General features: G+C 39.4%; 1 protein-coding gene across 1 annotated transcript in view; it reads right to left on the bottom strand.

The window, feature by feature from the left end:
* Positions 1-587: 587 nt before the first annotated feature.
* Positions 588-12,624, bottom strand: part of LOC125293063 (corticotropin-releasing factor receptor 2) — a 148,730-nt gene continuing 136,693 nt past the window's right edge. Inside the window, exon 13 of the mRNA XM_048240721.1 lies at positions 588-643. Within this exon, the coding sequence (XP_048096678.1) occupies positions 617-643 (27 nt within the window). The 3' untranslated portion in view covers positions 588-616. The remainder of the gene's footprint in view (positions 644-12,624) is intronic.

Raw genomic sequence — 12,624 nt, 5'->3', positions numbered from 1 at the left:
TGGGCAGTTCTCCATTCTGCATTTCCACCACGGCATTACAGTTGATAGCTTGATGGTTTGAAACTGAAAACTTTAAAACTTTATTTTTTGTGTTCTTTGAATACAATTTGGATTATTGGCATAATTCCACCTTGACATACCATCTGATTGAAAACCTACACCGTACCATGAAATTGCAGCTTAAACTGCAAAATGTTTTTCTAATTACTCGCCAGCAGATGGAGCCACATATCAAGTAGAGAACATTGGAAGAACATAAATATTTCATGAGGACACATAACTCCACATGTGAACACAGGAAATAATACCAAAAACATAATGACCCTACTTCATTCTGCCACACATAACAGCTAAACGTCTGGAAGGCTTTTATCACAATGTGGCATCATGCAGGTTTTACTGAAACACTCATCTCCAACCAATTCTTTGTCCAAAGACAAATCTTCAAGTTCATGTGGCGTGTTTCATCAACAAATAACCCTTGCGTAACCCCCCCTTTAGAAAATGTGCTGTAATCCTGAGCCTCCATCCAATTTCATCAGTAGGCTATGGCCGCCACTCGAGCATGTCTGAGCGTCCTCCCAGAAGAGGAAATGAACTTGGCACACAACAATGATCACAGCCCACACAACAGGACACAATTCTGTGAGCAACAAAATCTCAAATATTGCTGCATTAGGGAGAGTGTCTCAGACTGTATGATGTATTAGAATAACAATAAAATGCAGCATTTTTGCTAGATATTGATCAGTTCCTATGCAGCTGCTTTGAAGTCGACGGTGGGGGCACAAAAGCAACATATCTGATGAGTCAAATTATTAGGATGACTTTTTAAGGTTCACCGTTGTCATCGTTTCCCAATATGAACACTAGATGGCAGAAGTAAAGCACACACAAATTCATGTTTCTAATCGAGAGCAGACAGTCTGAAGATAAGAAAAGTGACCTCTCCACTTTCACGCTTTGGTAAATCCCTTTATGTGTTTATGCGACTTATTTTATTCATCCTGCTGCATTGTATCCACAGGCTACACAACATATGGCAGCAACATTGATCTAATTATGTAAAATCTTGTAAAACGTGTGTACTAATCGTATATCCTCCAAATACATGGCCATGTTTGGGTGGACATACTACACTAGTGCATTAGAGTTTGAGCCAAAGGGGGTCACCACAACCACTTGGGGGTCGCTTACTATTTTCAGCAATCTCAGACAACTTCTTCACTACGGAGCCCTAGAGGTGTCATCGCAAAATGTTTTGCATGTTGAGAGAATGTGAGCTCGTTTTACTAAATTGTGCTCGTTTTACTATATTGTGCTTTTCGTTTTACTAAATCATTACACTCGTTTTAATAAATTGTGTGCTCGGTTTACTAAATCGTGTGCACAATTTACTATATTGTGCTCTCGTTTTACTATAGTGTGCGCTCATTTTACTAAATTGAGCTCTCATTTTAAGCATAGTAAAATGAGGGCACAATTACTAAAGCAGTGCACTATTTACTAAAAGCGGCGACGATTTACTAAAAAGGGAGGGCGATTTATTAAAATGAGAGCACAATTTGTGAACATGGTTATAGAACATTGTGTGCACGATCTACTTAAACGTGGCCACAATTTGTAAAACGTGCACTCGATATTGTCGACACATGTAAACATGAGCACGTTATAGTATATTCGAGATGTCAAGGGGTATCCCCGGGAATGACGTCGGGAGATGTGTCGCTTGTAGTGACGTACTGTAGGGGGAATCTCATTGATTGCAGTGCATCTGGATATAGCCCCGTTAGGTAGGCTATAGGTAATACTCTTAAGTGATAAAAAATATCACTTAAAGTGAGCTCTCCCGGGCTCCGTACTTCACAGCTCAAGTCAAGTCAAGTTTATTTATATAGCACATTTCAGACACAGGGGTCATTCAATGTGCTTTACAGGGCCGGATTGCCCTATACGCACACTACAGAAGTTGCGTAGGGCCCCGCAAGTTAATAAAGCCCCAGAGTGCGAATTACCCCACCATAATTGGGGGGTACTGCTCCTTCACTTCTTCTATGACCATCATGGTCCACTACCATATCAATCCCCATTGTGATCGCCAAGTGCAACATGTGTTGTACAACACACATACAAGGTCTAAACATGCAACAAACTGATAATCAGTAGTCTACAGAATATCTCATTGTTATTATATATCCAAAAGAGAACTGTTTTGATCAGCTCTCAAAAGTTAGAAGTTAAGTGCACTGAAATACCATTCTAATTACTAGTAAAAGTAATACCTTTACAAGCCTATTGCATGAAATATTGATTTGGTTTAGTTTTAGATTTCATAAGACCTGGAGGTAAGACCCTAACCCTCTCATATAAACAGAAACCAATTTTCCGTTATAGTCTATGGTAGTCAGTGTCAAATCAACACAATTGCTTAGAGATATGTGAAACCTAAGCAATCTTTAATGTGATTAAGGAGCATACTATGAAAAAACATACTGCCATATAAAAACTAGCTACATTTGAGAACTAGCTACTACCTACAGAGCGGTAACCTACAAGAATCCGATAACCAGAACAAGCTGGGTGTCATTAACACTACAGTATCCTCTGTACAAATTAATCACATATACACATGCACACATACACTTCCCTTTTCCTAGTGTCTCTGTGAATAAAATAAAATCCTAGTTTCATTAAGATAGTATCAGGGTTCAGATGAAACTACATTTATTTAACTAAAAATATGAAATAATAGCTGTACTATTTAGCCTAGGCTACTTGGCTCTTTTTATGTTTCCACAGGTTTCACTGATGTTATGTAGGCTTACAGTAGCTACATCAGACCCTCTTGTGCTTAATATAAAAACAACACAGGATCTGTGCCAAACTAATTTCAAAAGGGCACAATAATTTATTCAAGATTAAACCAGAATGGACACCTAGGCTATGGACTGGAATTCATCTCCTTGGAAATGACAATAGATTTGACCTCACCACAATGTAAAATAATAATAATAAATGATTTAAATAGAGAATTATCTTGCTAACTAACCTTGGTATCTAACCAAGGTCCACTTTACTAGCCTCAGTGGGTAAGTAGCAGGTAAGTAGCCGGTAATTAAATGTATGAAGACGTGACATGAGCTATGAAAGAACAAAACACGTTAATACATGAAGGTTGTAAAATAGCACATTTTCAACAAGCTAGACGTCTGCTAGCAACTTATATTTACCCATGCACGTCAGCAGCAAACCGAATTTAAGCTACTGGAGGAATCTACCTACCTAGCGTTGACACTTGCTTGAGAAGTTGAAGTGGATTCTCTATCTCTGTTGCTTCTAAGCGCCCACGGTGGTTAAAAATGGTAAGGTCCATAATAGGGGTGTCTGAAATCGTTTTTACATTAAATTTTCTCTAGTGAAAATATAGGAGTTGACTTGTATTGTAGCCAACTGTAATGATATTTTTTCACAATATCAGAAAAAATATCTGACCCTCCCAAAACTGATATTTCTGTCTCTTTGGGGGGTACTGGGTCTTCATTGGGGGGTATAGTACCCCCCAGTACCCTTGTAATTCAAACTATGCCTGTACAGTTATAGCTACAATGTCTCATAGCCTACACTGAGAAGATGAAACTGAACTTGACTGCATTTCCGGCGGGAACTGCGAAAGTGTGCTTGCCCTGGTCCGGTCACCAACGTGAGCAAACAGTGACATACGCTATGCTGAACCTGGCTTGATCCAAGCATTCTAACAGTGCCTTTCAGTGTTGGAGCAGTGGCAATACCTCAAAAGCTCTATTCAACTATTGCCTTGCAGGGTGAATGCGGTTCGTTGGATTTTACCTGTGGCCTGCCTTTGAATTTAGCTTCTATGACTAAAATCAAATCAATAAAATAAAACAACAGCAGTGATTGGCTGCAAAAATAAATAATGTCACGCGTCTTGCACCTCTCAAACTGGGCTATCAGGTAACCAAGAGAAAAATTTGAAATTATGAAATATGACTAAGGCATTAAAATGCTGCTTGATTGTCAGGATACTTTTTCACTGATTTATTTTAAAAATATGAGCTATGAGTGTGAATGTTATATATTCCATCCCCTAATTCTGTTTTACTGGTTTATTTGACAAATAATCTATATGGATTTGCTCTATAAAGACATTATGTCTGTTTGGGATTGTTTTGAGAGCCTATTGATGTATCTCAGAATAAAGGAATGTCCACAACATTAGTGATGTTTTTTTTGTGTGTGTGAATGTATTTTATTTAACTCATTGAATGTAGCTGGATACTCATGAACGCATGTCTCTAATAGCCACAATAGGAGTAATTTTAGCAACACCGTATTTTGTGTGGCCCAACGACCCAGTGGATCATGAAAATGTGCCAAAATTCACATTCCTTGCTTGTTGTTGGTACATTAATCCCATTCAGATTGCCACGTATCTGTGATGTAAGAGTTCAGTATAGGTTTAAGGTCTGGGGCAGGGATTTGACATTCTGTGACTTCTTCATTGAGGGCTTGCTTAGCAGCACTGTCCGCTTTCTCATTTCCCCTCAGACCAACATGGCCTGGGACCCAGCATAAAACTACACTCAAGTTCTGGTTCTTTAGACGTTCTAGTTGATCAAGCTCAGCTTTGGTTGTACTTTTTGCGTGACATTAAAGCCTACTGGAAAGATTTTTAATTGCAATTTAATTGAATGGAATTTACTTTTACAATTAAATAAAATTAATTTATCCCTCTCACCCATAGTTTTCTATTTATTTACAGATGTACATAGGCCTACTGTAATTACATTTATACATAGTTATTCTACTGATCTTCATACTATTCATCCTGCACATAGACTTATTCTATACTACTCTTATAATGTTGTTTCTGCACTACAATGACACTGTTTCCACACTGCACATAGCTGTATGTACATATCTTATATATTTGTCATATTGAAAATCCATATTTATTCTGTTTTATTATATTCTGTTAATACACTGCATATATCTATATTATTATTTCTACTATTATAATGTTAGCCTACTGCTACATCTACATGCATTATTCTACTTATTGTATGAGATAACTGCTAATACACTGCACATATTTATATTTAAGTCATATTACTCTAAACCACCTTCTGTAAATCAACTGTATACTACTGTCTACATTGCACTATATTTCTTGACCTGTCTCTGTATATTTAATCACCTTTCTATACTTTGCATCACTTTGCATGCATACTGTAGCTACATAAATCACAGCTAAGATCATTGGTTGCTATGAAGGCCAGTCTTTCTAAATGGATGTTTGCTATGGCCAAAGGCCAGTTATCTCTGCCGTTGTCAAGTGGGCATATCCTAACCTTATCTTATTTAAAACATCTCTATTTTACTTAGCCTACTTCCATACAGTGAGTCCCATTAAGAAGTGGCCACTTCATTCGCGCTTACCGTGATTCACGCGGCAACATTATTAAATTAATCTGTCACCATATGCCTATGCCAACGTTTGCAAAGAGGAGAATCTTTTAATTTGATTCACAATGAAACGTTACATTTAATGTAGGCCTACATGTAAACAATGAGTAGGCTAGGCTAGTTTTGGTTGTTGTTGGTGGTGTTACTGCATCCCTTAGTTATGCCTACAATGCAAAATTGTTCCCTTGTGATTGTTAGCTCCTGCAGACGCATTTCAAAACATCGCGACGTGAAACCACAAAACATTGTTTGTGAATCGGTCTTATTAGGAGTCCTCGCTTAAGCTGTCACAGACTCAGGCGGTACTTTTAGGGCTAAAATGCTTCCTGAATTACTCTTAGTAAAAAAAAATAGGAGTCCTAAAGTTACGAGTGACGAAGTTACGAGTACAAGCATCTAATATCAAATGACCATGGCATTACGCTAAGCAACATAAATCCCATAACGTTACAGCAACATCTCCTCCCTATGACATAGCTATCTAGCTTCTAGCCACACAAGAAATGAATGATGTTAAATCTCGGCTTAGCATTCTAATAACAGAAGGGGCACATTTATGTGGACCACTACATGACTCATTATGTCTGTAACCTAAGTACACCTCGCTGCAGCCTTCGGGAAGGCGAGGCTTGACATCAAGCCCCGAAACACTTACTTTCATAAAGGACGCACACCATCCAGCACATACACATGGAAACCGATAGAATCTATTTTAGGTTCTTGGCCACAAACTCAAAACGTGTCTTTCTGAAGCTCTGTTCTAGAATCTTTGCTCTGAAGTCTGTTCCCGTTGCTAGGCAACATCAAATAAACGAAATGAGAGTCTTCCAGGTATTAAATGTGTAGGCCTACGTGTGATTACGAATGGATGTGTGTGGTTTGCAATTAGAATAAACAAGAAATAACATTTCCAATAATTTCCCATGATAAATTACATAATATTTGCACCTTCCTTGTGAAGCTCACACTAATTCCACCGCATTTAGTGAAATGTAATACAACGTTGCCACCTAGCGTTCAGATGTTTAACATTAACGTGACATTTCCTGCTTATTCTTTCGTCAACTCCATGCTTTTAGGAAAACAATCTTTTTATCATAGTTCCCTCTTCAATGAGCGATTACCAGCTCGTTTTTGTAACAGAGATAGCTGTTTATTGTCCCGGTTTACAGAAACACCTATTCATATTAATACTATGGAGTGCTGCCGACCACTGTTCATTATATGGCCCAGAATGCCTTGCATGTCTTTACAACAAAACAACACAGTAAAACCTAAATGCCCGTAAACATATGAATTTGCATACTTGTAAAATTTTTAATAATATTCTCCCATCATGATATTTAACAATAATGAAAAATTTAATTTGAATACCGTCAATGTGAAAACTAGATGTACCGCATAGCGGTACAAAATATGACCGCCGCTCAGTCCTGTACATCCGTTCCGCGAAAATAAATCATACTTCAATTTGTCTCCATATTTTACTCCATCCCCCACTCTTGAAACTTTTGTGTATGCTTGTTTGGCATGCCTGAGTGTGTGTGTGCGGCTGCACAGAAAGTAGCCTACTGGTGCTGAAAAGGTGAATAGATTGTAGAATAGCCAAAGAAGATGTAGCATTGTTATAAAACCTTTAAAATCTCTAAACAATCACAAGTAGGGCAGTTCATCACAGTTCATCCATTGCAACTGGATTGATGAAAGGTCACTTACACCTGTAGGCTACATTGTATTTGGGAAAAGCAAAAGGTATCAGCATAATGTTATTTATTTATTTATTTATTTATTTTTATGTATTTATAAACAAAAACATCTCTGTCAGTTCCATGCGTTTTCAACAGCTATCAAAAACAAAGGTCATTTTTGGATGGATGGATTTTTTGTGAATGTTTCTTCTTCTACATAAGATTTTAGTCATCTTTAGTTCATGTAATACTTTATTGTCAATGCACAAATTAAGTAACAGTAGTCTGAAGCGTTATTGTTAATGCACAAATTAAGTAACAGTAGCCTAGTCTGAAATGAAATGCTGTTTTACATCTAACCAGTGGTGCAAATAACTGACATGTCCAAATGGGCCTTGATGAAATCGTAAGCTAGACTGTTCATACACATTTTAGCGGGCCAAAGTTGAAGAGCTTTTGTCGTTATTGTTCATTGCAAATATAGGCTGATTCATGTTCCCTTGCATTGTGTAACTGAGGTCCATGGCTAGTCTGGCTTTCATCAGACCAAGCTCAATCTTTTAAGAAATCAAAAAATAAATAGCGGGCAGATCAGGCTGGGTTCACCCAGCCTAGTCCATAGGCACCTGATATTGTTTAATATTCCGATTGAGATATACACGCTCTGGCTATTCTAAATGCAAAAATGCATCAGGGAGTTATAACAAAACGGTAACTAACAAACTAGATCCTAATAGAAAGCTGTTAGCTTCCCTAAGCTACAGGTAGGATTATAAAGGTAGGCCTATTTACAACATAAATTGTCAATAGGCTATGCTGGCGACACAAATAAAATCTTCTTTGGAAACCAATGGTTTACGCCTTACAGTATCAAGCGGACTTAAACTGTCATATCGTGGCGAAAAGTTGTAATAACATTCACGCAGCTCCATGAGTCAAGGAAAGCGCGAATGAAGTAGCCACTTCTAAATGGGACCCACTACACAGTAGCTTAAGGTGTGTTGCTAAAGCAGCCATAATGAAATGAAGGTGTCATTGTTTGGATACTTCACACTGCGTGCTTTTTAATTTCACAGACTACAACTACCAAGCTGTAATCAAAGCACATCGATTCCCCTCTCACACCCTGCACGCACTTAAAACAAAATAAACAGGCGTCTCAGTCTCACTCATGTATAGGCAAAACTGTATCAGACCGGTGTCTGCCAAATCTTCCATTGCACAGAATGATTTTGTAGCACGTGCAATAAATGACAGTCGAAAGATACAAACAGTGCTGCTATCAATTTGCTTGGTATAACCGCATTTATAGTTTTCTACAAATGCAATCAATCAAATGCCTCCATCACTCAACCAACGCTAACGGTAACATTACCTAGGTAGGCATGTCCGATAAACATCCTCAGATTTATTTCGGCTTCAAGAAGAAATGGGAATAACACTTCATGTGAACATCGTCCTATCCTTATTAGATGTTAAGCTCGCGGTAAATTACAGTCCTTGTAGGAAGCGTCCATTGTTTTTCCAACCCACTTTTAACTTCCAACAAAATTACGTCTCATTGCAACGATCGCCATCTAGTGGACAAGCGACTACTTATAAGCCAATACTGAAAATGCAGCCATGATGATGATGATGATGAATATTTATTTTGGCTTTCTTTTAATCCTACTGAATTTGTAATTATGTATCGGCCGTTCTAATACAGATAGTATGTGGGTGCCTGTGTGTGTGCATGTGTATATGTGTGCATCGCCATTTACAGGCCAATGAGTGTACAGTCACTAAATGTACATATAACCTAATTTTTTAGACCCCCATGGATGAAATTCTCTGAAACTTGGCATACCCCAGAGAATGCCAGGTCAATCATACACATATAAAATTTGGTGCAGTTCTGAACATCTTAACTGAAGATAGGGGCGATTAAAGCAGAATAATATTGCATTTTCATTTTTTACCGGGGGGTGGGGGTGCAAATCACAAATGAGTGATAATGAGCCAGGTTGATGTGGGCCCTTGAGACCAACATATCATAAAAGATTCTTCATCCTCAGTGCCACGGTTCAGGTAGTTATTTAGGAAAAACAGTTTTTTTTTGCGGTTCAGGGGGCTCAGCACGGGGGCGGGTGATGGTCCCCGGGGACGAAATTAAATTTTTCCGTAAAAGTCTAGTGGGGCTACATACCCACCAAATTTCATCTACCCGGTGGTTGGTGTCCTGGGTATCAATGACCAAAAATTCAGGGAGTAGATGACGGAAAAATTCTTGAATTGTGTGCATGTGCGTGTACAAATTTATGTTTATGTGTGTGGGTGTGTGTGTGTGTGTGTATGTGCGTGCTTGTGTGTTTGCCTCGTATGTGTGTTTGTGCATGTGCATGCATGCGTATATATGTCTACTGTGTGAGTATGTGTCATCACATTATGATTACTGTAAATGTATGTGTGTCCGTGTGTATCTGTTTATGCACATGTGTGCACATGGAATGGGTTAACATGACCCTGGAGGCAAACATCACGGAAAAAATTGGTCATCCTAGGCCCTACAGTTCTCAAGATATTCACAGAGAACTGTGTCTGCCCTACCCTCCTTTCAGGGGTCCAGTCCAGCGGGGGCTACAGATCAAAACGAAGAATGACGGTTCCATGCTATCCATGTGGGGGTACATGCCCACCAAGTTTTGTGTACCCGGTCTTTCAGTGTCCGGGGAATCCTTGTTGGTGTCGTCACTAAATGTACACATAAATTATTTTATTGTAAGGCCCCCATGAACGAAAGTACACAAAACTTGGCATGCATTCGGAGGGTGTCATAATGATCCTACACTTTTAATTTCGTGCAGTTTTGACCTTGTCAGCCAGAGATATTGTGATGAACACCTAATTTTTTGCTTTTTAATTTTTAACTAGGTGGCGCTATACATGAAATAAGTGGTAATGGGATGGGTTGACATGCCCCTTAAGACCAACATACATAAAAGGTGGACCTCCTAGGCCCTCACGGTTCTCGAGATATTCACAGAAAACTGTCTCCGGCCACCTACAGGCCAGTTGGTGTATAGTAACATACATTAATTTATTGTGTGGCCCCCATGAGCGAATTCCACAAAACTTGGCGTGCATACAGAGGGTGTCATAATGATCCTACACTTCCAATTTCGTGCAGTTTTGACTATGTTAGGTCACAGATACCTTCAATTACAACACCTCATTTTTACTTTTTTGTGTTTAACTAGGTGGCGCTATACATGAAATGAGTGGTTATGGAATGGGTTGACATGGCCCCTTGAGGTCAACATACAAAAAAATGGTCCTCCTAAACCCTACAGTTTTGAGATATTCACAGAAAACTGTGTCGCCCTACCCTCCTTTTCGGGGTCCAGTCCAGCGGGGGCTACAGATCAAAACAAAAAACGATGGTTCCATGCTATCCATGTGGGGTTACATGCCCACCAAGTTTTCGTGTACCCGGTCTTTCAGTGTCCCGGGAATCATTGACTAAAAATTTGGGCATGCGAAAAAAAAAAAAAAATCTGACTAAACCTATATGACCGCCGCTTCGCTGCGCGGCGGTCATAATAACTGTACTACGTCAGCAATAAAATAGCTAATGTTCTCCTTGACATTTCAGTTCGTAAGTCCATACTATCCCATGGCTGAGCAAGGATTTCATGATAGGGCAAGGCTGCCTAGAAACATTGTGACTGGCTAGAGACATTGTACATACTTGGAGGGCATTGTGATAGGAGTGCAACTGCAAAGGTGAAAGGTGGCAGTTACCAAATACGGGTAGGTGGTTTGCCAAATGCTGGAAACTTTTGGAATATTTCTTTTTTTTTTAGCTTATGCACCCTCAAATTGGAGTCCCGAGTTCATATACAAAATTTGGTATCGATATGTGACAGTGTTCCTGAGATATGGACGACTTCCTGTTTTGAGCGCCGCCCGATTTCGTTTGGCTGTGACGGGCAAACGCTTCTGAAAATCAAAACTCCTTTATGTAACTTTTGTGAGGCTTGGTCCAAGGATCATGTACGTCAAGTTTCGGATCAAATTTGTGACCTGTGAAACTTTAGTTTCGCTTTCTATTCAATCCAATATGGCGGAAGAATGACAAGGGTCAGTGACATCATTTTCAATTTCCACACTACACCGGTTCCGGCTGAACGTTCCAGAGTTGGACCGGTGGCGATATCTCAAAAGGTCTTGGAGCAGGAGCTGGCCAAAAATCGGGGTTACAGGAGTAAGAAAACTTAAGAAGAACAATAAGTGTGCTGCTTTGCAAGCACACTTAATTACCCTTCAGGGCATGATAAATGAAAGAAGAAACTTAACAAGAATGAACAGTGGGATCAGCAGTCGAGTAAACTTGTGTTCGTCCCTTAGTTTGATGTCAACAAATAATCTGAGTAGGGCAGGCCTAGTAACATTTAATTAATCTGTTTATTTGCATCTCTCCAGCTTCTGTTGCTCGCCTAACAAGGAAGTAAATCTCCTGATCTGTCTGCAGCTTGCTTGCCAGCCTTTCCCAGTCAGAGTAGTCCAGTACACATGAAGGCAATCAGGGGGTGCCAGTCCAGTACACATGCCTTGGAAGTAGCCAAGTTTCCACCATTGTGCCCTTGACCAAGTCACTTAACCCCAATTTCCTTCGTGGTCATTGGCCCTTATATAATTTGTGATGTTGTCTGCTAAATGAATAAATGTAAATGTAAAGTAAAGAACACTTAATTAGTGTTTACATCAACATCCATGGTGGCTGGCCAAACTTAGCCAGAAAGATACTGGCAATAGTCCACCTACAAAGACTTTACCGATGGTTCGTTGAAACTCACATTAACCAAACCCAACCCTAACCATAACCATAAATTGTAAACAGTGTCAACACATAGTTTGTGTATAATCTGAACATCTATAGCCCACCCAGGGGAAGTGTGACCAAAGTACAAACATTACAATAGCAGTCAGTCAAAAGTGCATTTTAATGCAAGGTAAAAGAAATACATCAATTGTTTGCAGTGAAGTGCAATGGCCCCTTGGCAGTTTACAGATATATTTGCATAGCCTACCTGGTCATTTCTGTCAAGCACTGTAGTTTTCATCTACAGTAAATGTTGTTGATATTTAATATTGTGGGCATCGAGCTTGTAAAAGTTTAGGCCCACATCAGCGCCTAACAAGCACATGATCAATGGTGCCAGGACCCCCGGGGATCCAAAATGTGTCAATACAAATCGGGTGAGATTGGAAATGTGTTTACTTTACTGGGCTGCAAATATCCTGGTGTCCTAGGATGAACCTGACACCAACAACACCAGGACACTGCAGCTAGTGCTGGGATGGAGAGTGCATATAGCATTATGATCATTCCAAAGGTTGTTATTATGACCGCCGTGCAGCGAAGCGGCGGTCATATAGGTTTAGTCAGATTTTTTTTTCGCATGCCCAA

The sequence above is a fragment of the Alosa alosa genome, chromosome 1, assembly GCF_017589495.1.
Source record: "Alosa alosa isolate M-15738 ecotype Scorff River chromosome 1, AALO_Geno_1.1, whole genome shotgun sequence".
NCBI lineage: Eukaryota > Metazoa > Chordata > Actinopteri > Clupeiformes > Clupeidae > Alosa > Alosa alosa.
This window is presented reverse-complemented; position numbering and strand designations above follow the sequence as displayed.